At 34.2% G+C, this 24,921-nt stretch overlaps 4 protein-coding genes across 4 annotated transcripts; 3 read left to right on the top strand and 1 right to left on the bottom strand.

Annotated features, from left to right (window-relative positions):
- Nucleotides 1-3,546: 3,546 nt before the first annotated feature.
- On the top strand, nt 3,547-4,889 carry LOC111791543. The gene is made up of 2 exons (XM_023672927.1): nt 3,547-3,745; nt 4,366-4,889. Exons 1-2 carry the CDS (start codon nt 3,559-3,561, stop codon nt 4,647-4,649), a joined length of 471 nt encoding a protein of 156 aa, XP_023528695.1. The 5' UTR covers nt 3,547-3,558; the 3' UTR covers nt 4,650-4,889.
- Nucleotides 4,890-9,030: 4,141 nt separating this feature from the next.
- Nucleotides 9,031-10,023, top strand: LOC111791751 (MLP-like protein 31). Its single transcript, XM_023673223.1, has 2 exons — nt 9,031-9,234; nt 9,596-10,023. The coding sequence occupies exons 1-2, from the start codon at nt 9,048-9,050 to the stop codon at nt 9,877-9,879; spliced, it is 471 nt and encodes a 156-aa protein (XP_023528991.1). The 5' UTR covers nt 9,031-9,047; the 3' UTR covers nt 9,880-10,023.
- Nucleotides 10,024-17,630: 7,607 nt separating this feature from the next.
- Nucleotides 17,631-18,318, bottom strand: LOC111791251 (kirola-like). Its single transcript, XM_023672520.1, has 2 exons — nt 18,103-18,318; nt 17,631-18,025 (listed from the first exon to the last, which is right to left on the bottom strand). The coding sequence occupies exons 1-2, from the start codon at nt 18,287-18,289 to the stop codon at nt 17,760-17,762; spliced, it is 453 nt and encodes a 150-aa protein (XP_023528288.1). The 5' UTR covers nt 18,290-18,318; the 3' UTR covers nt 17,631-17,759.
- A 3,135-nt stretch (nt 18,319-21,453) lies between these two features.
- Nucleotides 21,454-22,474, top strand: LOC111791202 (kirola-like). The gene is made up of 2 exons (XM_023672453.1): nt 21,454-21,658; nt 22,021-22,474. Exons 1-2 carry the CDS (start codon nt 21,472-21,474, stop codon nt 22,290-22,292), a joined length of 459 nt encoding a protein of 152 aa, XP_023528221.1. The 5' UTR covers nt 21,454-21,471; the 3' UTR covers nt 22,293-22,474.
- The last annotated feature ends 2,447 nt before the right edge of the window (nt 22,475-24,921 follow it).

Here is a 24,921-nt window from a genome sequence, read left to right as displayed (position 1 = left end):
TAAGCGAGGAAATATGTTGAAAACGATTTGAAAGAAAGGAATGTTATAAGCTAAAAGTGATTAGACAACAACAAATAACAACATGTTTTATAGCATATAACTTGGGTAGGAAGACGTGACAACTAGTCATATCCCCTTATAATGCATTCTGGGGCATTTTAGCCTCGACAGAGGTAGACATGATTTTGGTGAACGGTCATACACCTCTTTTGATACAACATAAAATAGTAAAGACTTATTTAAGATGAAAGCATGCAAAAGGGGTTTGGAACGGACATGCAGCCATGAACAATATGTCCTGGACAAGCATGACTAGGACATCCAACAAGCGGCTATACACAACATGACTTAGATAAGCATGACCGTGACACCAATACCTGAACTTGCCCCTCATTTAAATGGGGTATTTTGGGGAGTAGATAGAGATTTCTCTTTGTTAACTAAACCAGATTGAGGAAAAATTATATTCCCCATCCTCCTTTCTGCCCCCCGACCTTGTCGAAATCCCTGCCTCGCCTCATTTTTTATACATAAATATATTTGTATATATATAAAAAAAAAACGTATTATATTATATTTTTGTTTACGTAGTATTATTGGATTTATTAATTTTTTAATAGAAATTATATTAGAAAATAAAAATTATCCATTAAAAATTTATTTTAAACTAATATTTTTTTCTTTTGAACCCTTGGGAATTTTTTAGCACGAACTCGTGGTAAATCTCATCTTCTCATCTTCTCGTGGTAAACGGAGTTAAAACATTTGTAATGCAATCATTTAAAACAATATTGTTATCAACAACATAACGAAAAATAGACAACGTGAACTTTAAATAAAATAATTAAAACGATCCTCTGATATAATTAAAGGATGACAAAAATAAATATAAATGCAACTATCCTAACTTCGATCCCATGATCTTCACCAAGACATCACCATCCTGTTAGACGAACACGACTCTCCACAATGGTATGATATTGTCCACTTTGAGCATAAGCATTCATGACTTTGCTTTGGGCTTCCCCAAAAAGGCCTCATACTAACTCCATTGGTATGAGGCCTTTTGGAGAAGCCCAAAGCAAAGCCATGAGAGCTTAGGCTCAAAGTGGACAAGGAGAGTCGTGTTCGTCTAACATGGTATCAGAGTCATGCCCTAAACTTAGTCGGGCCAATAGATTGGTAAATTCTCAAATATCGAACAAAGAACTCCAAAAAGAAAAGGAGCAAAGCCTCCTCGAAGGCAGTAAAAAATGACTAAGACTCCAAAGGAGTCGAGCCTCGATTAAGGGGAGGCGCACTTTGCACTTTGTTCGAGGGGAGGTGTTGGATGATGGAAGTCCCACATCGACTAATTTAGGGAATGATCATGGGTTTATAAGTGAGGAATACTAACTCCATTGGTATGAGGTCTTTTGGGGAAGCCCAAAGCAAAGCCATGAGAGCTTAGGCTCAAAGTGGACAATATCATACCATTGTGGAGAGTCGTGTTCGTCTAACACATCCGAATAAAACAAAGTTTACTTGTGAATTTGAATTTCATGGATGAATCTCATAAGCATTCAATAAGTTGTTTTATCTACGAGAAATTATGATAATTTGAGCGTTGCTATCAAGAAACTTTTATAATAATGTATTAATAAGGAGAATGACCTAAAGTTTCTATCTTCGTCCATTATTATTATTATATCTTCAAATCGGGACTTAAACAAACATATATTATATTATTATTTTCTAAATTGAGTAAGTGGAACCAACAAACAAACATTATTTTACACATCTTGCTGATATGCGACATTAACAACTCTAATATTTGATTTAGAATAAAGTTAGTGGGGAAAAATAAAAGATATTAAAGTGTTCATCATGAACTGATCACAAGAATGTTTAAAAAATGATAAAAAAATTGGCCAAACTCCTCAAACCCCACTCTCAATAATTCATGCAAAAAGAAAAAGAAAAAAAAAATGGCCTTGAAGTTTAGAAAAATTTAATTCTACTCAAGAAAAATACTTACATGCGGTAGATGTAGACGAGAGTTGTAGTGTAACGACGTTATTGTTTTTATTGAAAGAGTCGCTACGATATGCACGACGTAATATTTTTATGCGAAAACATTCATTTAAAATAGTTCATAAAACGATATCACAAACTTAAATATTCGTGTTAAGAGTCTTAAAACAAAACAACAAAAAATAATCCATGTGAAATATAAATAAAACCAAACAAGTTTTAATCTAAGATCTACAAAATACAAATATAACTACCTTAACCGGTTGCATAGTCTTTCTGCGATGCCGCTGTCAACCGTACATGAATGTCTTGCCTTGACCTAAAATATAAAAACAGCACAATATTTGAGTATTTTAAGAAATAATCAGTAAGTGACCCACTATTAAGTTCGGGAAATACAAACACATATAGAATGATACGACCTATCATTTAAGATTGTATTTTTAAGCGGCTTTCGAGTTCGGACAAATTGGATGGGATGGAAGCTATGGTAAATTATAACATAAGAATTTAATATCTAATTGCTTTGTGGAGTGGATGTACCGCTCAAAAGAGAATCAAAAGTTCTTAAACTAACATTTAATCTCTTAAAATATTGGTAACTTGCAAATAGTGCAAATAAAATCCAATTAATTGCAAATAATATACTAATTTAAAATCTTTTCGTTTGCTTGCTTAAATATTTTTATGATATCTTTGATACTCATTTACGTCATCAGTGATCTATGCATAGAGATGTTCACGAACTTTAAGTTGAATAAAAATATCTTTTTCCGTTCCACTTCTTATTTTAATCTCTATCCTTTAAAATATTTTCATTTATTTTTAAGACTGTGGGCGAAGATTTTCGGTAAAAAAAAAAAAAGAAAAATTTCACCAAACGAGTCTGGGTGAAGATTTTGGTAAGGTTGGAGAGGGAGACAAGATGAAAAATATAGTCTCATTCCCGGCCCCATTTAGTTCACGAAGATAAATCTCTTTTCACTCATTGTTTTCTACTTGAACCAAGATTTTTCATTCTATTCAAGGCCCGTAAAATATATATCTGGATAGATTTTTAACATGCTTATAATATTTATTGTAACAACCAAAGTCCACCGCTAGCAAATATTCCGCTTGAGCCCGTTACGTGTTGCGATCCTTCTAACGATTTAAAAACGTGTGTATTAGGGAGATGTTTCACACCCTTATAAGAAATGTTTCGTTTCTGTCTCCAACCGATATGGGATCTCACATTTATGCTAATAGTCTATCAACGATAACGTCTATCAAATATTATTGCTGATATGGTCTAGTTTCGACATAAACCCTCGTAATTTTTCTTTTAGTTTCACCGAAAAGATGTCATACCAATAGAGATAATTGTCCTCAACTAGGTACAAAAAAATTCATCCCTTTTCTAACTAATGCAACACTTTATTTGCACTCCTAACCTAACTTTTCGAATCATTGATTAGTGGCGTTTAAAATAATTCCTAAAATATTCACCCAACTTCGCTATAAAATCCCCCTCTTAGCTTCAAGTTTGTATCACATCGAAAGACAATGGGCAAAAGTGATAGCATTTGGGCAAAGGTTGACCTAAAATCTTCCCATGAGAAGTTCTATGGGTTCTTCAGGAACCATTTGGGAGATTTGGTGGACTTGTTTCCTGAGAATTTCAATAGCATTCAACTTGTGGAAGGACAACATTTCGATAGGGGCAGTCTTGTTCTAAGTAAATACGAATTTGGTGAGAGATTCTCTTCGTTTAAATTGGTCGACACATTTCATTTCATTTACGTTTCGATAATTATTTTGGTTTTCGACATTTTAACTCATATGTTAACCTTGAGATAAACGATAGGGTCATCTAATTACATTCCAGCCGACTACTTTTTTATTATTTATATTTTTTATAGCCAATTCTAATCTCAATTTTTTATAGTTTGGATTGGTTCATCAATTTATTCGAGTTGTTTGTGTTGGAAGATGAAAGTTCCACATCGGCTAATTTAGGGAATGATCATGAATTTATAAATAAAGAATACTCTCTTCATTGGTGTGAGGCTTTTTGGGGAAGCCGAAAGCAAAGCCATGAAAGCTTATGCTCAAAGTGGACAATATCATACCATTGTGGAGAGTCGTGTTCATCTAACATGGTATCAGAGTCGTGTCAATAGAGTGGTAAATCCTCAAATATCGAACGGAGTCAAGCCTCTTTGAAGGCAGTAAGAAATGATTTCAACCACACATTTAGTTTTTTTTTTTTTTTGAAATTAAGGCTAAAACAAATAAATTTCATCAAACAAAATCGATATCAAACGGAACTAAATATTACATAACGTTGTTCTTATGAATATTATGAAACAGGACATGAACATAGAGTCGAAAAATGGGTAATAAGAGCTGTGGATGATGTGAAGAAATACATAGTCTATGAAGCTGTTGAAGGAGAGGCTCTAAAGCAATTCAAAGTGCTTAGAGCAAAGGTTGAAGCTGTTCATGGAGGATCAACCAAAGTAGGAGGAGGAAACTTTACAAAATTGACTATTGAGTTTGAAAAGGCAAATGAAAATGTGGCCTCGCCTGAAATCTACTTGGAATTGTTCGTCAAAATCGCAAAAGGGGTGGATGCTTATTTCTCCAACAACTAAAATCCTACAACAATCGAGGGAGTGATCTTAAGTTTGGCTGTGTTTTCTACTTGGTTTGTTCTGAATAAGAAATTATGTGTGTAATGTGTTTAAATATGGGTTATAAGGATGCATGTGGGGCTATGGAGTATCTATTATATGCAAGTCTACTTATGTGTGTGTGTGTAAGATCTCAAATGTGATATCTAATGTGGGTTTATTGGTCTAATGAATAATAACTCATGGAAATGTTTTATGTTATAAATCCAAGACCAAATTATGCCTAATTTTGTCGTTTTTAGAATTGAGTGTTATCAAATATTTAAAGTTTGGTTTAAATTTGGACTGTGAAAATTTAATGAGAGATTTTCATTGATGAGTAGGGTAAAGATCTTATGTGGATATGCCTTTCATTTAAATGGGGTATTTGGGACGTGCCCTTCATTTAAACGGAGTATTTGGGATGAAAAGGACATAAATTTCTCTCTATTAGCTAGACCGAAGATGGAAATTATATTCTCCATTCCTATCTCTACCTCGACCTTCCCCAATTCCTACCTCGTCTCACGTTTTTATATATAAATATAAATAAAGATACAAAACAAACTTATGTTCTTTGCTTAGTAAATAAACAAATAAATGTATATTTTTAAACATATAGTATTTGAGTTTTTGAAATTATATTTTTGCTCATGTATCATTATTGGATTTACAAGAATATTTTGCAATTTTGCATTTTTCAATAGAAATTATTTATGATGAAAAAAAAATCTATGGGAAACCGATTCCCTTTAACTCGTCCTTGAAATCTTATCTTGATCCCAGCAAAAATAAACGGAAAATTTTGTACCCAAAGTGATCGAAATAGGTGGCAGATGATTATTATTATTATTATTATTATTATTATTTTCTTTTTTTTGTCCTCGGCCTCCGTAGACATCTTGGATCCAACTTATTTAAAAAATGCTTACAACGACTTGTTAATGGAATAGAATCAAATTTAAGATTTTCGCAGGAGCCAAAAGAGAGAGGAGAACCTCGTTCAAGGATGTACGCCACATTATTTATAATTCCATTTATGTAAATTGACGTGACAACTAATATTTAAAAATTGATTAGGTAATGAATTTAAACAATATATTTTAAGATCAAATAAATGGTAATAATAATCTTAGGCATCTCATTTTTATATATCTGTCACAATATTTTTTATCCTTAATTTTGGTAGAAAAGGGATTATCGAACAATTTCAAAGCTACGTTGTTCATGGGTGTTTTTTTAAGAACAAATTTCAAAGGCAAAGGTAAATTTTTTAACACAACCTAATTTTAAATTTTAGGTTTACGTATCAATAAAAACCATATTCTAAAAGCATACGGTTGTATGAAATCACTAAAAGATCTCGTAGACCTCGAATTAAGGTTGCTCTCGAATTATCTTTAGAATATCTCATTAAACTAAGTATGGATGACTCTGAGTTATAGATGACAATATATTTCTTTAGAAATTATATGATCATTATGTGACGATCTAAATGAACTCGAAGATGACGTGTTCATTGATAATCTTTGAGATTTATGATTTTTTTTTTCTAGAAAGATGATATTAAATTTTTGAAGGCAAACTGATTAGGTACATCAAATATTTTCATTATTATTATTATTATTATTATTTTTTTTTTTTTTTGTGAATAATGAAGTCTATATGATCTTTATTTTTTCGATCATATAGACTTTCACAGCCCCACATACGTCAATTGTCGATGCATTTTATCTTGAAAATTTTCATGTGATTGTCACGGTCTCAACGGTAAATCTAGTGAGACCGAAAATAGACTTTATATGATCTTTATTTTTTTCAATCATGCATCTTTGACAAAGCACTCTCATCCCCATAGATGACACCTATTGATACCGAAATCTTGTCAGTAAAATTTCTCAACAGTAAATTTGGTGAGATAGAGAAGAAGCTCTATCTAATCTATATTTTTCTTGGGTTCCTAACCTTTTTCTGAACAGTTTTCTAATCATTTTTCTGTTGGGTGTAATCTTGAAATTCTGGATCTAAGGTTTTCAAGAAAATCTCAAAAGTTAGAACTTTAAAGAAAAAAATTGTAATATTTTTCGTTGGAACTTGGATGTTACTCAACCTCACCTTTTCGCCTCTACTATAATGATGGCGAACAAATAGGACTTTCTTGAAGCGTTGCAGTTTATTCATATGAAGTTATAAGGATGTATTAATAAGAAGAACAACCTAGGGTTTCTCTCTTCGTCAATTATTATTATTATATCTCGTAAAGAAAAACTAGATATTTTAATTAGCCATTGAAGTGTAAGATCACTATGAAAAAATAACTCCAAACATATATTATTTTACTACTTTCTAAATTGAGTAAGTGGAACCAACAAACAAACATTACTTTACACATCTTGCTTTATGTAACGGATAACAACTCTAATACTTAATTTAAAATAAAGTTAGTGGGAAAAATAAAGGATACCGATGTGTTCATCATCAACTCATCACAAGAATGCTTAAAAAATGATAAAAAGTTGGTTCAAATCATTCCTAAAATATTCACCAAATTCACCATAAAATCTCTCTTAGCTTAGAAAATGACCCAAATTGATAGCAAGTATTAATATGATTAAATTTATTAATAAGTAATCGATTCATAATTTAATTGATATAAGAGGAGAAGATTTTGTGTTCGAATTCCTAAAACGTCAAAATTAATAGAATTAGGTGATTATGTCTAGTGGGTTACTTTTATATTTTAATGTTTTTATAGACTAGCCTCCCGTTGAGTTGAGCACTCTTTTTTTTTTGTGCATCTTTCTTGATTTTCGATTTCTCTTTGAGCTAAAGGTTTAAGAATAAGAGAAGAAAGACAAAGGACTGAGTGAAATTGGGATTACCCATTAGCAATTTAGGTGTTTATGGTAAGGTAGAGTTGGGCTGTAACCCTATTTTTAGGTTGGTTAAGTTGACCAAACTAAAACAATGTCAACTGGCAAGCTGATCCAAATGTTGGATTCTTAAAAAATTCAACCCAACCCTAATGAAAAAAAATTAATCCTACCCAACCTGTAAGATGAGATTAGTGAATAATTCTCATACTTATATTATTCTTAAAAATAGTTTGAGAAACACAATATCATTCTTAAAAATGGTTTGAAAAGACAAATATTTTTGTAAATTTTTGTTTAAATAATTGTCTTTTACAACTTAATCTGTTGTTTTGAGTGGATAATTAATAATGTATGCTTAATTTAGTGCAATAAAGGGATTATTGATGGAAGCTGTTAGCCTAATGGTAAGTTATAAGGTAAGTATTTAATATCTAATTGCATTGTGTAGTGGATGTACCACTCAAAACAGAATCAAAAGTTCTTTAATTTCTCTTAAAATATTGGTAACTTGCAAATAGTGCAAACAAAATCCAATTAATTGCAAGTATATTGGCACTAACATTATGTAATTGTAAATAATATACTAATTTTAAAATCTTTTCCTTCTATGCTATCTTCTAATACTCGTTTACGTCATTCGTGATGCATATAGATGTTCATGAAGTTTGAGTAGAATGGAGATGTCTTCCTCCATCCCACCACCTATTTTCATGTTCATCATATCAATTTTTATTTATTTATTTTTAAAGGAATTGAGGTGAAAATTTACCGTGGAGAATTTTCGGGGCTCGAAATCCGTGTAGAAAAATTTTCTTCATTTCATATATCTATCTATACATATATTTATTTATATTTGTATATAAAAAATGAGGCAAGACGAGTCGGGTGGAGATTTTGACAAGGTTGGAGAGGAGAACAACGATGAGAAATGTAATCTCCATTCCCGACCCTATTTAGTTAATGGAGATAAATCTATATTTACTCCTTAATTGTTTTCTGTTTGAACAGATGTTTTTCACAATTTTGAAGGGGTAAAATAGATATCTTGATAGATTTTTAACATGCTTATAATATTTATTGTAACAGCTCAAGTCCACCAATAACAGATATTGTTCGTTTTGACCCGTTACGTATCATCATCATTAGTCTCCCGATTTTAAAACGCGTCTACTAGGGAGAGATTTGCTTATAAGGAACATTTCATTTCTCTCTCCAATCGATATGGGATCTCACATTTATGCTATTAGTCTATCAAATGTTATTGCTGCTATGATCTAGTTTGGACACAAACCCTCGCAACTCTTCTTTTAGTTTCACGAGAAAGATGTCATATCGATAAAGATAATTCATCCATTTTTCTAATTAATATGAGACTTTATTTGCACTCCTAACCTAACTTTTTGGATTATTGATGAATGGCGATTAAAATAATTCCTAAAATATTCACCCAACTTGGCTATAAAATCCCCCTCTTAGCTTCAAGTTTGCATCACATCAAAAGAAAATGGTCCAAACTGATAGCATTTGGGTAAAGGTTGACCTAAAATCTTCTCCAGAGAAGGTCTATGGGTTCTTCAGGAACCATTTGGGAGATTTGGTGGACTTGTTTCCTGAGACTTACCAGAGCATTCAACTTGTGGAAGGACAACATTTCTCAAGTGGCAGTGTTGTTCAATTTAAATTCCAATTTGGTGAGAGATGTGGTTCCCATTATATTAGGTTTAGATAGGTTGAAACGTTCTATTTTAGTCATTTAACTTTGAGATACAATGATATAATCATCTAATTACGTTCTTGCTAACTACTATTTTATTATTCAATATTTTTTATAGAAAATTCTAATCTCGACTTACTTATGTAACTTTAATATAAGGGTCGATATAATTATTAATTTCAAACTAAGAAAATTAAAATAAACATGTTAAATGAAGATTGAAATTGCTCATTTTTGTTAATTATTAGGGTTTATTGTGAAGTATTGCTATTTGATTATGTGTTTTTCATTCTTCTTGGTGTTTCGATTTTTCTTTTCTTATGAATATAATCAAACAGGAGATGAACTTAGAGCAGAAAAATGGGCAATAAGAGTTGTGGATGATGTGAAGAAATACATAATCTATGAAGCTGTTGAAGGAGATCCACTAAAGGAATTCAAAGTGCTAAGAGCAAAATTTGAAGTTGTTAATGGAGGATTAAGCAAAGTGAGAAGAGGAAACTTTACAAAATGGACTGTTGAGTTTGAAAAGGCAAATCAAAATGTGGCCTCACCACAAAACTACTTGGAGTTGTTCGTCAAAATCTCAAAAGGGGTGGATGCTTATTTCTCCAACAACTAAAATCCTACAATAATGAAGGGAGTGATCTTAAGTTTGGCTGTGTTTTCTACTTGGTTTGTTCTAAATAAGAAATTATGTGTGTAATGTGTTTAAATATGGGTTATAAGGATGCATGTGAGGCTATGGAGTATCTATTATATGTAAGTCTACTTATGTGTGTGTGTGTAAGATCTCAAATGTGATATCTAATGTGGGTTTATGGTCCGATGAATCATAACTCATGGAAATGTTTTATGTTATAAATTTAAGACCAAATTATGCCTAATTTTGTCATCTTTATTACATTGTAAATAAAGGGAGGATTTGGTATTTGGAGACTCAATTAGAGATATCCATTTAATCGGTGGGGTTAAAGTCCTATATGGACTTGACCTTCATTTAAATGAGATATTTGGGAGGGAGTGGATAGAGATTTCTCTCGATTAGCTAAAAACAAGAATTACATTCTCCATCTCTGTAACACCCCAAGCCCAACACGTACAATTCACTCTATCCTTGTGACTAGCACCTTCTTATCCATTGTGAGTTTCTAGATTTTATTGGAAGACTTAGAGTGTGATTTTCATATCGGTCTAGAAGAAAGAAATGCTCGGGATGCATCAAGGAACTTAGAAAAAAATTTAAAAAAAAAATGGTAAAGTAATCGAAATTTGGGTCAAAGTCAATCGGGGGCAAAAAGGTAATTTTGCCTCACACATACCACCTAGGGGGTCTGGACAGACCTGGAAGAAAGGAAAAGGAAAAGAAAAAAAAGAGAGAGAAAGATAAATGAACAGTTTAGGTTTTTTTAAGAAGAGGAAGGAGGACGGAGAAACGCCTCAAACCTAAACCGAAGCACCCTCAATCTTAGGTCTCCTACTAGAGCTACTCAGAGTATCAAAAGAAGTGGTCTGAGTGTGGATCGTTCGTTTCCAGCAAGAAACGGGCAAGAACACGAGGTAAGTCTACGACCTCTCCTGTTTCAAGATTTCACCATAGATTTGGGGGCTTCACAAAGATTTAGACTTTAATAATCTAGTTGGGGGAGGAGTATTACAAGTTTTTGAGAGGAAATGCCGCCAAAAATAGCATTGAAAACAAAATGGGACACGTGTCAAGCGTCAATTGGAGAAGAAAATCAAAAAATATTTCGTGTCCGGCTGGATCGAAGGCCGGTGGCCCGCTACTCGAGTCCACGACCCGATGACCAGCGCTCAACCCGGAATACCAACCCGGCTCCTCGTTACCACGCGTCACGTAAAAGAATTCAGATTTCCAGCGCGTCTTTCCGGTTTCGAACCGACGACTCGTCCACGGGTGACCGTTCATCGGGCACCACGTGGCAATACCTCAGCGCGCGTCTTCCCTCCCTCATGCGCGTCCGTACGCGCGCGTGTGAACGCGTGCATGCGCGTGAGTTGCTGTTTTTAGCCTCAGACTTCTGTTTGACCGATTTTCGTTCGGATTCGAGTGCTAATCCTATTTTACTGTGAACTAGGTCTCTGTATAGATAATTCATAACTTTTGGATTCTGTTACGACTGTAATGAAGCTCGGGAAGGCACGCAACATTTTGGAAGTAACCATACGAACTTAGGAAGTAATAGTTGTAAGGTGCGCTTGATTTTGCATGCATGCTAGAGCAAATTACCCGAAGGTGGCTAGATCTAATGATCCTCTATACTTAGAGAATTAAATATATATCTATTGGACTTGCTGCCCTAGTTAGATTTTGTACTCGTTGTTTGTATGCTTGCTGGACTATCTTACTACTACTTCTATTTGTTCATACTATGTTGGCAAACGGGGGAATTTGTGTATCTGTGCTCTGGGTGTTGATAGATGTTACCGCCCCGTTGAGCTTGTATGATTGTATGCGTTGTTAATCATACATAGACTCCTCTTGAATGATTGTGTGAACTTATGATATGATTGATAAGTTGTAGTGTTGTGATATGCCTAGGGTGAACTCTCGTAGGGATCGAGGCGCTCTGGGTGTTGATGGATGTTACCGTCCCGTTGAGCTTGTATGATTGTATGCATTGTTAATCATACATAAATTCCTCTTGAATGATTGTGTGAACTTATGATATGATTGATAAGTTGTAGTGTTATGAAATGCCTAGGGTGAACTCTTGTAGGGATTCAGTTGGGTTTAGTTAGGGGACCCTCCTGATGTTACGGTCTATGGTGTCGTGAGCGACGCTTAGAAGGAGAGACTCTTTAATCCTGGACTGTTATGGACTTGGGAGACTTTATTTAGTGAATCTGGAAGCCAGGGCCCCTTACTCAATAGTTTTAACTACCCTTGAGATATAGAGAACCACATTAGGACCCCGAGGTGTAGAGAGATGACCTCTTAGCCAACAGTATCTGGTATAGAATTCGAGTATACTCTGCTTCCCTTCCTACTCCAGTGTGGTACTGTTGAGATAGGCGAGATGCCAGTTAGGGAGACGTTACCCTCCCCTTCCTACTCCCGTGTGGTACCGTTGAGCTAGGCGAGACGCCAGTTAGGGAGATGTTACTCTTCCCTTCCTACTTCAGTGTGGTACCGTTGAGCTAGACGAGACGCCAATTAGGGAGGTGTTACTCTTCCCTTCATACTCCAGTGTGGTACTGTTGAGCTTGGCGAGACGCCTGTTAGGGAAGTGTTACTTAGTGGTAGATCGACTACTCTGCATGGGGATCCGTCTCATGGAAAGATGTGATCACGCGAGTGGGTCAAGGTCACTTGCATGATGGGTCCGTCCTATGGAAGGATGTTGACCATGCAGTGACTAATTCTAGCTGGGATGTACGAGTGGTACATGAAGATATGAGGGAGCACCTCATCCTCAAACGTTGAATACCGCTTTAAAAGTCAAGTCCTTCTGCCCTGAACTGTCTACTGAGAGTACTGAGACTCTAGGGTCTATAGTATAGTCGGTGGTTCTCTCCTTAACTTAGATGCGATTAAGAGCGTACAAGTAGGTTGCTTACTGAGTATATTTTTATACTCACCCTTGTTTTCCCTTCTTTTTTTTCAGGTACTAGTCGAGGTGGGGAGGTGTTCGAGAGCTGCATTATCACAGAGGGTTGTCGTTTCGGAGCGTCAGTCCCTTGTCGGTCTTTTAGAATCTTTTGTATTTTTCTTTCATAATTGTATTTCTCGTCTGTAATATTTGACTTTAATTTTGATGTCATTGACTCTTTTTTCTTGTTTTAAATTTTATTAAATTTTCATCTCCTATTTTATCTTCTTTTTAATTTCATTTGTTTTCACTTTCATCTTTTTAGTCACGATTCAATTTTTCGAAGTCTCGAAAATTGGGTCGTGACAGTCTCCGCCCCCGACTTTGTCTAAATTCTTATGCAATTGGAGTCATGAGTCGGTACATGCAAAATCCAAAGAAACTTCATTTGGATGCGGCTCGATGGATTTTGATATAATCGACTATGATATTTTGTACAAAAGAAGCGAAAACAGCAAGCTAATTGGATACTGTGATGCTGGCTATGCAGTAGACCATGATATCCAAAAATCAACCACTAGGTCTATGTTCAAGTTTGGTTGAGGAACGATTTCTTGGTGCAGTAAAAGACAACCAATAATATCATTTTCAACTACATAAACAAAGTACAGAACAAACGGCTGGAGCAGCTCAGAAAAGTACGAAACTCTTGGTGAAAGATTTGCACTAGAAAATTGACTATCTAATACCACTTTATTGCGTCAACTTATTTGCGATTCGTCTAACAGAAAATCCGGCATCATTTCGTGCTAGTGGTACGCTACCATTATCCTTAATCTCAAATAAGAAACTTGAATTCATCCATCATCACTCATTCTATCGCATAATCAACTAATATATATATATATTAAGCCGTGAGATTGTTAAGGATATTTAGTAATAAATTAGAGTTTACTATATATATTATATTTGATATTTTATTATAAGGCAAATATTATATATTTGCGCACCTTTCTATTTATTTCTATATCCTTATAATTTATTTGATTATAAATAAGATAACTTTCACACCATTTATTAAGTGTAGTGGATTAATCAAACATTCTCATGGTATCAGAGACGTTTCGGTTTAACAACCTTGATCCTTTCTTTTCAATGGCTTTTGAAATCTTCTACTATTCTTCTCCACCACCACTGCTGGCTTCGACGCCACTGGGGCAGTCGCCATGGCTGCCACATGCAGAGCCGATTGATTACTCTTCGGCTCCACCCTTTTGACCTCCAAATCACCCTTCGCCATACTTTGTACATACAACCTTACCTTCAACACAATCGATTTTCCCTCGACCAATATAGTCTCTTTCATTCTCTTCTCAATCTTCACTTCATCCTTTACATAAACCCTAACCTAAACCTATCAACATTCTGCAGAGATTTACCTTTCGAATTTGGGTGCCGCACTGGCCTCTTCGCCAACCAAGTCGCCGCCACCCTTCTAGCCAAAATTGGCTCCTTCGCCCACTATGGCAACTCTTCTGGCTTCAACATTGTCTTTATCCCTTGCTCTAGGTTTTCCCTTCTAATTTTTGGGTTGACATATTCTCACCAGAGCCAAGGCAGCATCGTCGGTAAGCGACGATCCCTCTTCATGGGTTAGACATATTCTCGCCGAAGTCAAGGCAGCATCGTCGCTGAGTGACATTCCCTCTGCAGTTTTCGATGGCCAAGAAAGTGTTTCTCTACGCCTCCTCTGAACCAGGTTGTTGACATCTTCACGAAAAGTGTTTCTCAACCTCTTTGAATTTTTCAGATTCAAGCTTCACGTTCGTTTAAATCCGACGTTTAGCTGCGGTGGGGTGTTAAGGGTATTTAATAATAAATTATAGTTTACCATATATATTATATTTGATATTTTATTATAAGTCAAATATTATATATTTGTTTTATTACCATAGGCATGTTTCTATTTATTGTTATTTCCATTTATTACTATTTCTATATCCTTGTAATTTATTTGATTATAAATAAAATAACTTTCACACTATTTAAGTGGGGTGGATTAATCAAACATTCTCAGAGATTATACTTTCAAAATATCATCATATAATTTTATAATAGCAACGAAATATAGCTTATGGAGCGAATGAGAATAAACTTTATTCTTCGTATAGAGATGATATAATTTATTTAAAGGATTTCATAACAAAATTGGTCCAATAGTTTAACAAGTTTGAGTTTTAGTCCTTTGAGTTTATTTCAATGGGGGCTTATAGTCTTAAGAATTCCATTATAGAAAGACATAACGTGAAACGGAGTAAAAGAGAGGTACATGAATGAATTGAAAACGATTCTTGAAGATATGAATACTAATAAATACTTAAAATAATTGAAGATTACTATTTATACTAATAAAGTCTACTATTCTCTTTACTGACTCGACTATAAGAACTCCAAAATTAAGTATGATTTATTTGAAACAATTCTATATTTGGTAACTTTTTGAAAATTTTCTTAAGAATAGTGGAGTGAATATAAAATAGGTTGAAAAGATCTATGTTAATACGTTGAGATAGTCTTTACTTTTAGAAGGAAGTGAAGAGTAAGTAGATCATAACATAGATAATACCGGGAAACGCCGAAACTATCAGGTACCAAACCCGAATTTCGACATTAAAAAAAAAAATTGAAACTTAAATTATAAGGACTAAATTTCGGGTTAAACTACCCGTCTTCGAGATGAATAATGAAAGTAGTGGGATTGGTGGCTTTTGAGTCACCATAATATAATATTGTGATAAAAATGAGAACACAATCGATGAAAATTATATATATCAATTGTGTATAGTTTGATTAATTGAATTATATGGTCAAGTTAGTTAGTAGACCTAAAATATATGTTTAAAGTAGACAATACTAAACTAGATATGTTCAAAATTTTAAACTCCATAATTCTCGAGAAAAAAAAAAAAAAAAAACCAAGATCGCAATAGAGATGTAATCAAATAAGAATCTAGTAGTCCAATGTTAGAGAAATGGTATCGCTCATGGCATTGTTATCCACTGCAAATGGGTGAACCCGTAAACTAGTCTTGGAAGAGACTTGAGACTGTAAGGGTAGGTGTCAAGATGAGAATTTTTATTGAGCGTAGAAACGGTCGAGATTGACGTCCCGATTCTGTTAATCAGTCTTGGAAAAGACTTGGGGCTACATAGGTAGTTGGCACATGATGAACCGTTTGGATCTTTGTGTCCTACATAGAATCTCAATTGGTTACAAGAATAGGCCCAAACTTACTAGAGATAGAGAGATGGAAACTTATTAAGAAATGGATGTGAACAGAGCCAACAAGGAGGTTGCTTACTATGTATTTATATACTCACCTTTTTCTCTTTTTCTTTTTCAAGTATCGGTCGAGGTAAATGAGTGTTCGAAAGCTGCGCGGTCACAGAAGAGTCTTGTACTTCGTTTTATAACTGTATCCCAAACTCATTTCCCGTTTTTAATAAATTTGAGCAACATCGTCTTATAATTGTACGTAATTTTGTACTTTAACATGGTGTTGTTCGATTTTATTTTGATTTTAGTTTTACTGCATTTTCTTATTTTATTTTCTTTTACTTTTTGTTTTTATTTGTTTTCACTATCATCTTTTATAGTCTCGGTTAGGATTTTGAAGATTTAAAATTTGAGTTGTGACATATAGTTGATGGAGAATTCAAATAAAAGTGTTACTCGACTCGCATAATTTGTGAAAGATTATCGATAGAGGATATACTGAAGTGAAAGAAAACTGCAGAAAAAGACGAGAAAACTTTATTCTTCCTTTATCAAGTGTTGATGAAAGAATATTCTAAAGTAGGGGTTGATTGATGATAACTAGTGATAGTTGCCCAAAAAAAATGTGTGGAGACCTGTTAGGAACTGGATGCTATTCGAGTGTACAAATAGATTGTTTATGGAATATTTTTATATTCATCCCTTTATCTTTTCTTTTTCAGATACTAGTCGATGTGGAGAGTGTTCAAAAGTTGTGTGGCTATAATGTAGGTTGTTTCCGAGCATCAATTCATTTTTTTTATTTGAATCTTTTGTATTTTGATTTATAAGGTTACCTGAATTTGCATGAGTGCTTTAAAAAAATTTGAACAACATTATCTTATGTTTGGTTTTTATTTTTATTTAAATTTGGTGTTGTTAGTATGTTTTTATTTAATTTAAATTACTTCTAGTCTCAATCTAGATTTCAAAACCTTGAAATTGAGGCGGTGACATTTTCTACTTTCTTCTGATTTTCATATCTTCTTTTACTTAGCTCAATTCAACTTGATTCTTTCACAAAAATTAAAGCGTTTTAATCTAGCTTTTGAAAAAATTTAACTTCATTATGTTCGTGAACTGTTTAAAGAAATAAACGCATTCGAAGTAGGTTAAAAATTTCAAAATTTATCGTTCTTGAGGTTTGATCCGGACTCCATCCTTCAATTGGTTTCTCTTCGATCCCTTCACAAAATATTTTTAACTAATTTCATAACTTAAATGTCAGACGAAACTTGCTAATTTAAAGGAAAACCAAACTTAAAATTTCGTAATCCTTTCCTCTTAATCTTCTTCGTTTCTTGATAAATTTGGATGACTCAAAGGTCCATAATGAGTCGAAAGAACTAAGTGACCAGATCAAAGTGTCTTTGATAGCTTTATATTTTTTTGTTAGTAATTTTTGTAAGCATTTTTCTCTTTTATCTCAGATTGAAATCCGACCTCAAAGATTCTCATTAAACCGTATGTAAAAAAACGTCTAACGAACAAAAAAGAAAAAAATAGAATAAAGTATGGTAGATCATTATTATGATTAAGCTTTAGAAGTACATAATATAAGAACATTAAGAGAAGGAGAGAATTTATTTAGATCATATTTCAATAGCCAAGCCAAGATGGGTTGGTTTTAGTTCAGTTTTTGCAAAGGTAATCATCAATGCCTTTGCTGACTTTAGCTACACATAGGAGATAGTTATGTGGTGTAGCCACATCTTCATTTGCCTTCACAAACTCTATGGACCAATTAGCTGAGCTCCCATTGCTACCATTCTCAACAACTTCAATTTTCATTTTGAATACTTCAAAATCTCGTAATAAATCTCCTTCCACGCACTCGAATGTCAATGATTTGTTAGCATCATCAATAGTTAGCCTCTCTTTCACCTCAGACGGACCATCTAAATTTAAGCATACTGAAATTGGTTAACTCTAAACAATACAAAATCGATTAAAAAGATGATAAAAAGATACTCACCGACGTTATATTTTAATTGGATGACGCTGCCATGAGCGTAACCATTTCCTTCCACAACCTTCCAGCTCTTATAAATTTCAGGGAACATTTGGAAGACAAAGTCCATTTTGTTCTTAAGGAATTCATAGAACTTTGGAGCAGAAGATCTGAGCTGAACCTCCTGTGAGACCTTAGCAATTTGAGCCATTTTTTCAAGCTTTTGAAGTAGCTTCAAATATGCTCATTCATGTTCATAGGAGGGGCCTTTTTATAGCCAATTATAGCAAAAAAAAAAGTGGACCTGATGTGACTGATCATCTTTGTTNCACCTCTCAATACGGTCATTGAAGAGCTAAGATTGGAGTCCCATTATTCAATTTCTTTTTCTATTTTTTTTTTTCACATTTAGCTTTGACGTGTTTTAAAATTGTTAGACTAGTGACGATACGTAACAAACTAAATCGAGAAATATCTAGTAGCGGTGAGGTTGTGTTGTTACAAATGGTAACAGAGCCTTGTAAACGCGTTATAAAATTGTGAGACTGACGACAATACATAATAGATCAAAGCCGATAATATCTACTAGCGCTGCTGGAAAACTTTCTCTCTCCTCCTACCCTGACACGTTACTCCTCTTGTTGGTTGACATGTGGTTGCTTGAAAACGTTATCTCTCCTCTTGAAAATTGTAAAGCAAAGTCATATTAATATTTTTCTCTTTTTTTCATTTTCATATATTTTAATCTAAACTTCAAATCAATTCGTATTTCAGCAAAGTTGTAGATCCTAATTTCGATAATGTCCTAGTTTTTTTTTTTTCTTTAAATTTTACTCGAACATAGACCGATTTATGGACGTTAAAAATAGGTACGTTCACTCTTACTGTTTTTGGAATGAACTAACTCTCCAAGTAGTTTCCAGCCAAGATTTCGGCCAAGTTCCTTCACGAAATCTATGAAAAATACTTTCTAGAAGAATATATCAAAATCTCAAACCTTCACTCTCAAGAAATGGCTCGAACCTGAGGAAAAATCGTGAAAGATTACCTCGTGGATCTTCTCAGTTCTCGACAGAAAATGAAGCTCCAGTCACTCAAATCTCCTTCTTCCTTCTTAGGAGTTCTCGCTTCAAAAATTGTGGCTAGAGGTGACTACCGACAGTGATCCATGAGTTTTTCGGCTGTTCTTTCTTCTTTCTCTAGATTCTCTCAACTTTTTGTTTCCTGCAGATTCTTTACTAGGGTCTACTACCGGCTCAAAATAACCTATTTGCCTCTCTTTTGAACCTCCCATTATCTCGATAGAAGTTTTGAGCTTAGTAAGAGTAAGAGTAAGAGTGTTTGGAATAAATTTTGTAATTGAAAATATTTTTTTTTTTATATAAATTCTTTTAATAATATTATATCTAGATTATGTATAAAGGCCTTGAAATAATACCCTAGGTAGATCTCATAGGAGTGTTCATAGGTTCGATTGGGTCAGATTGAAATATTTTTTTAGATTTAACCCAATTGTTTCGGTTATAAATTGTTTTCAACTCAAACAATACTTATTAAAGGATGAATCAAAAACTTGAAAAAAAAAAATATGTGTGAGATTAGTTCAAGTTATTTGGGTCATTTATTCAAATTTTTTATTTTAATTAAAGTAAATCCAAAGCTACCAAATATTGCTCTCTTTTCACTTTCCATTTTGAGCTTCTTTTCAAAATTTTAAAATGCGTCTACTATAGAGGGTCTAGCCCTACTTCGACTAGTGTCTCGCACCGTTTTGTAACCTGGCTCTAACACCATTTTTTAATCGTTCAAGCTCACCGCAAGAAGATATTATCAGGTTAGTTCTATTCCGCCCAACCTTTAAGGTTTTCATTTATTTAAATTCAACTCAGTTCAAATAAGTTCATAACTGACCCTAAATCGTATAAACTAGATTGAATTGATCGAGTATTTTGTGTCATCTACTATTTTCTAACACCGGTATAAGAACTTACCAAAAGTAATATATGTTCGAAAGTTAGAAACATTAAAATAGAACCCTTGAAAGTTGTAAGAATCAAATCAAAAGAAAAGAAAAAAAAAAGGGGGCAGAAGAGATCCTCACCTACGACATATTTGACGTGGATGACTCTGACATGAGCAAACTCATTTCCTTCCAAAACCTTCCAGCTACTACAAATTTCAGGGAACATTTGAAAAACACAGCCCATTTTGTTCTTAAAGAGCTCATAGAACTTGTGACCACAACACTTGAGCTGCACCTGCCGCGAGATCTTAGCATTCTGGGCCATGTTCAAGCTTCAAATCTGCTCATTCATGTTCCATACAAACGGAATTTTTATAGCCAATATAGCCAAAAATTGGGTGTTCATAGATGGGACTCTCTTTCTTCTTTCTTTCTTTCATATCCATTCATTTCTCCATGACTGATTGATTTATTAGTTTTTGGCTCTCAATAATCCTTTTGTTGCAAGCTACATCATGAAGAATAATTATGTGTCATATTGAAATAAAGAAATAAACAATTATATATATATAATATATAGATATATGAGTGGAGAGATTTGACGGGTGAGATCAGAGATGTTAAACGATATTTAGCCTTGAATTATCATTTAACATACGTATTATATTTAACCGTTTATTACCGGCAAATATCTAGCCTTCTATCGTGGCTTACCATAATTATCATACTTGTCTTTTTATGATACGCAAATATCTTGTATCCATTTATTAGTCTTCCCATTTGTTGTTCGTGTTATTTGTAATTTATTTGATTCTGTAAATTGTGATTTAAATGGGGTGGTTTCAGTCAATATTCTCAAAGTCATTCGATTTTACAACCCTAATCTTTTTTTCTATAGTTTTCGAATCTTATTCTTGTCTTCTTCTTTTCAATGCTTTGATCCATATGATCACCATCAAACTTTCTTCCTCTAATCATCTTTTTTGAAAACGCCAACTTCTCCCTCAGGGGACGGGGCTAATAGGAAACGAGCAAACCCGTAAATCAGTCTTGGAAGAAACTTGGAACTATAAGGATAGTTGTCGAGATGATAACTTTTTTTTAGTGTAGAAACAGGTCAAGGTTGATGTCGCAGAGTAAATTCGTCTTGGAAACGGCTTGAAGATTAATTTTTTAGCTTTAATTGCTTCACGATGTCCCTTTCAATTTAGAGTTAGAAAATAAAAGCGAAAAAATGAAAATTATTTATGAAACTCGAATCTTAGCCGTTCAAAATATTACGATTGAGCAGAATATTTATTTTACTCAAGAAGAAAACTAGAAAGAATAAAGAGTCATCATCAATCAACTTCCAATATTTTGGCACATTTATTTGGCTATAAAAGGCTCCTCCTTTGGACATGGATGAACATATCTTGAAGTACTTGAAAATGGCTCAGATTTCTAACATCTCTCACCAGCTGCAGCTGAAATGTTCTGGTGAACAGTTCTATGAGTTTTATAGGAACAAAATGGACCGTCTTACTCAAATGTTTCCAAAAAAACTTTTGGGCTACAAAATTGTGGAAGGAAACGGCTTCGCTCACGGCAGCGTCGTCTACTGGAAATACGAGCTCGGTCCGATTCTAAACCCTAAACTCTAAAACTCTATTTAAAAGTTTAACCTGATGTAACCGTCCAAGTCCACTTCCAGCAGATATTATCTTTTTTAGACTTTTTCTCAAGGTTTTTAAAACGCACCTATTGGAGGAAGGTTTCCACACCGATGTGGGATCTCACAATCCAACCTCATTCACTCGTTCCCCTCTCCAATTGATGTGGGATTTACTTATATTCACCATTATTATTCGATATTGAAAAATATTTAACGTACTTATAAATTCACCATTATTGTTCGATGTGGGATTTACTCATTATTGTTCGTTAGTTATAAATTTAAGCTTTTAGATTGAGTGACGATTTTTCCGGTTGGAACACAGGGTGCATACTAGAGGCAAAGCAAAAGCTACATATGGATGACAAAAACAAAGCAATAACTCTTGAATTTATTGAAGGAGATTTGTTTAAAGAGTATGAGATGATAGCAGTGAAGGGTGAAGTTAGTGATGGTGGGAGCAATGGCATCAGCTCAGTTAAATGGTCAGTGGAATATGTGAAGGCAAACGAAGATGTTGATCCACCACATAACTATCTCCAATTTGCACTTGAATTGGCCAAAGGAGTTGATGCTTACCTTTGCAATAATAATTGATAACTATCAATAAACATCAACTATGGTTTGGTGTAATTGAAATATATCTAAATAAATCTCTATTATCCTTATTATGTGTACTTTAAAGGATGATGGGTAGATCTATAATGTAATCGTATTGTCGTATCATGTTGGCTCGGCATGTTCTATTTAATATGGGTAGAAAAAATTAAGAAAATATCTTACTGGTGTTGTCGGGGTGGTTTATTAGGTCTCTAGGGTAGTTTGACGGTGTTGACATGATTTCAAGTCTCCAGGTTTCTCAGTATTGACTCTTTGGGTCTGGATTGGATAGGAGCACGAGGGGTCTCACCCGATCATCTTTTGCCACGATTCTTCTGTGGTCGGACTACTTCAGGCATTCCGACCTAAGTCATAGTCTAGCAAAACTGATGCTCTCACCTTAGTCTTAAACTATTTCTACTACTCTTCTCTTTCGATAATTACACACTCGATCACCTTTTGAAAATTTTTCTAGGAAGTATGTAAGGAAAAAACATGTTAAATGACTCGTGTTGGTCTGTGGGGATAGTCTTTAGTCTTGGAAGTAAGGAGTAAATTATGTGACTATATCATAGGAGATGTAAAAAAATGTTATGATCATCAAGTGTCGAATCCGGATTCAAGTCTTTGACATGAGTCGGGACATACCCTCCAAACAATTACAAAAATTTATCGTTAACAATTATCACGACCAACTTTAGTCATGTCAGAGCTTTCTTGGATTCTGATCGATCCTCAACATCATTGCTTCATTTAACCTTTTGTGTTTCTCCCTTTTTGGACCAAAAAAATTCTCTTCCTGAAGTGAAAAGAAAAGAGAATCATGACCAATTTCATATTTTAATTGTATTTTTAAAAAATTTATATTTGTTTCCTCTCAATTTTTTTAACTATGATTGTTGATTCTTCAAAAAGAACTCTCTAATTCACCGTCAATTTTTTAAAATAAAAAACTTTTAAAATCAAGTGGATGATAAAAAATAAAAATATATATATAATATATATTTTTTTAGAATAAAGTTTATCATGACGAGTAAAAAGAATGATTAAGATAATTATTGATATACATTATTTTTATAATATTACACTGAGTTAAAGTTTGGGCGTGAGGCTGGCAGCAATACATAACGGGCTAAAATTGACAATATCTGCTAGAGGTATGCTTGGATTGTTACAAATGGTATCATAGCAGACACCGAACGATGTGCCAACAAGGATGCTAGGCCCCCTAGTTGACGCATTTTAAAATCGTGAGTGTAACGTCTCAGATCCACCGCTAGCAGATATTGTCCTATTCGAGTTTTCCCTCAAGGCTTTAAAACGCGTAACCTTCCGCTCCTTTCTATGGAAGGATAGTGGGTTGGATCTCCTAGGCTCAATATTATCCTCTTGGTAGTCCTTAGCCTGACATCCACTTTTGGAAGCCTAAAGAGGACAATATTTGGTAGTGGTGGATCTGGGCCGTTACAAATAGTATCAGAGACAGACATCGGACGATGTGCCTGTCTTCTCGTTGTTCCCCATAGGGGTAGATACGAGGCGGTGTGCCAATAAGGACGCTAGCCCCAAAGGGAGTAGATTTGGTGGCGGTCCCACATCGATTGGAGAAAGGAAAGAGTGCCAGCGAGAACGTTGGCCCCGAAGGGGAGTGGATTGTGATGTCCCACATTGGTTGGGGAGGAGAACAAAACATCATTTATAAGGGCGTGGAAACCTTCCCCTAGCAGAAGCGTTTTAAAGCCTTGAGGGGAAGCCCGAATGAGAAACCCTAAAGAGAACCATATCCGCTAGCGGTGGATCTGGGCCGTTACGCTGAAGCTAACAGCGATACATAATGGGCTAAGACTAGCGGTGAGCTTGATTTGTTAGTCTGTGAGAATAATTTCACTTTTAGAAGCGAGAAGTATGTAATATGACGAACCGTTGGTTCAAATATGATTAAGATGATTAAAAATTCATCCACTATCAAATCGACCAGAAAGGAAGGGACGCCATATTATTCCAGCATCAGAAAGCTATACAAAAATCAAGTTGAGAGCAGATTTTAGCTCGATTTGATTCTCTGTACCATAAATACAATTTTTAAAAATCATTTTAAAACTCTCAAGAACTTGCAACAAATATTAGAACAAAAAATTATAACTTTATTAAATAAAAATAATAATAATAAAAAGAAGGAACTACACTAAGATATATTCTCATTCTCAAACCAAATCAAAAGACTGAAAAGATTAAAAATTTGCCCTTAAAGTCGTAAAGCCGTGGACAAAAGTAGGGGTGTACATGGTTCGGGTCACAAAAGTACTTTCTCTATGCGTTCGTATGGGTAGGGTCGGATGCCTTCTTTATCCTAAATTATGTTTCTAATCGACTTCTCTAATCTATATCCATATGATTTTATCATTTTTTTAATAAAAAAAAAATCACTTTTATTCGATGTAATGTTGTATTCATTTAAGTTTGAAGGTGGTAGAGAAAATGCATCGACAGCAGCTTATGTATAGTGGTCAGATGGTAGAAAGCGTGCTAAGTTTCGTTTCTTAATAAAGAGAAAGTTTTTTCGTCTCTTTGATTGGTAGGTGGCCTCGTATTGATTGAATTAAGATTCCAATATTTGATTCATTAG

Source organism: Cucurbita pepo, chromosome LG03 (genome assembly GCF_002806865.2).
Source record: "Cucurbita pepo subsp. pepo cultivar mu-cu-16 chromosome LG03, ASM280686v2, whole genome shotgun sequence".
Lineage (NCBI taxonomy): Eukaryota > Viridiplantae > Streptophyta > Magnoliopsida > Cucurbitales > Cucurbitaceae > Cucurbita > Cucurbita pepo.
The sequence above is the reverse complement of the archived record's forward strand: the minus strand, read 5'-3'. Positions and strand labels throughout refer to the sequence as shown.

Excerpts from the sequence above, each read along its gene's own strand:
- LOC111791543 (XM_023672927.1), top strand. The coding sequence starts at position 3,559 with ATGGGCAAAAGTGATAGCATTTGGGCAAAGGTTGACCTAAAATCTTCC. Across the intron at positions 3,746-4,365 it reads TCTAAGTAAATACGAATTTG|GACATGAACATAGAGTCGAA; the intron begins GTGAGAGATTCT and ends ATTATGAAACAG.
- LOC111791751 (XM_023673223.1), top strand. The coding sequence starts at position 9,048 with ATGGTCCAAACTGATAGCATTTGGGTAAAGGTTGACCTAAAATCTTCT. Across the intron at positions 9,235-9,595 it reads TCAATTTAAATTCCAATTTG|GAGATGAACTTAGAGCAGAA; the intron begins GTGAGAGATGTG and ends ATAATCAAACAG.
- LOC111791251 (XM_023672520.1), bottom strand. The coding sequence starts at position 18,289 with ATGGCTCAAATTGCTAAGGTCTCACAGGAGGTTCAGCTCAGATCTTCT. Across the intron at positions 18,026-18,102 it reads CCAATTAAAATATAACGTCG|ATGGTCCGTCTGAGGTGAAA; the intron begins GTGAGTATCTTT and ends GCTTAAATTTAG.
- LOC111791202 (XM_023672453.1), top strand. The coding sequence starts at position 21,472 with ATGGCTCAGATTTCTAACATCTCTCACCAGCTGCAGCTGAAATGTTCT. Across the intron at positions 21,659-22,020 it reads CTACTGGAAATACGAGCTCG|GGTGCATACTAGAGGCAAAG; the intron begins GTCCGATTCTAA and ends GTTGGAACACAG.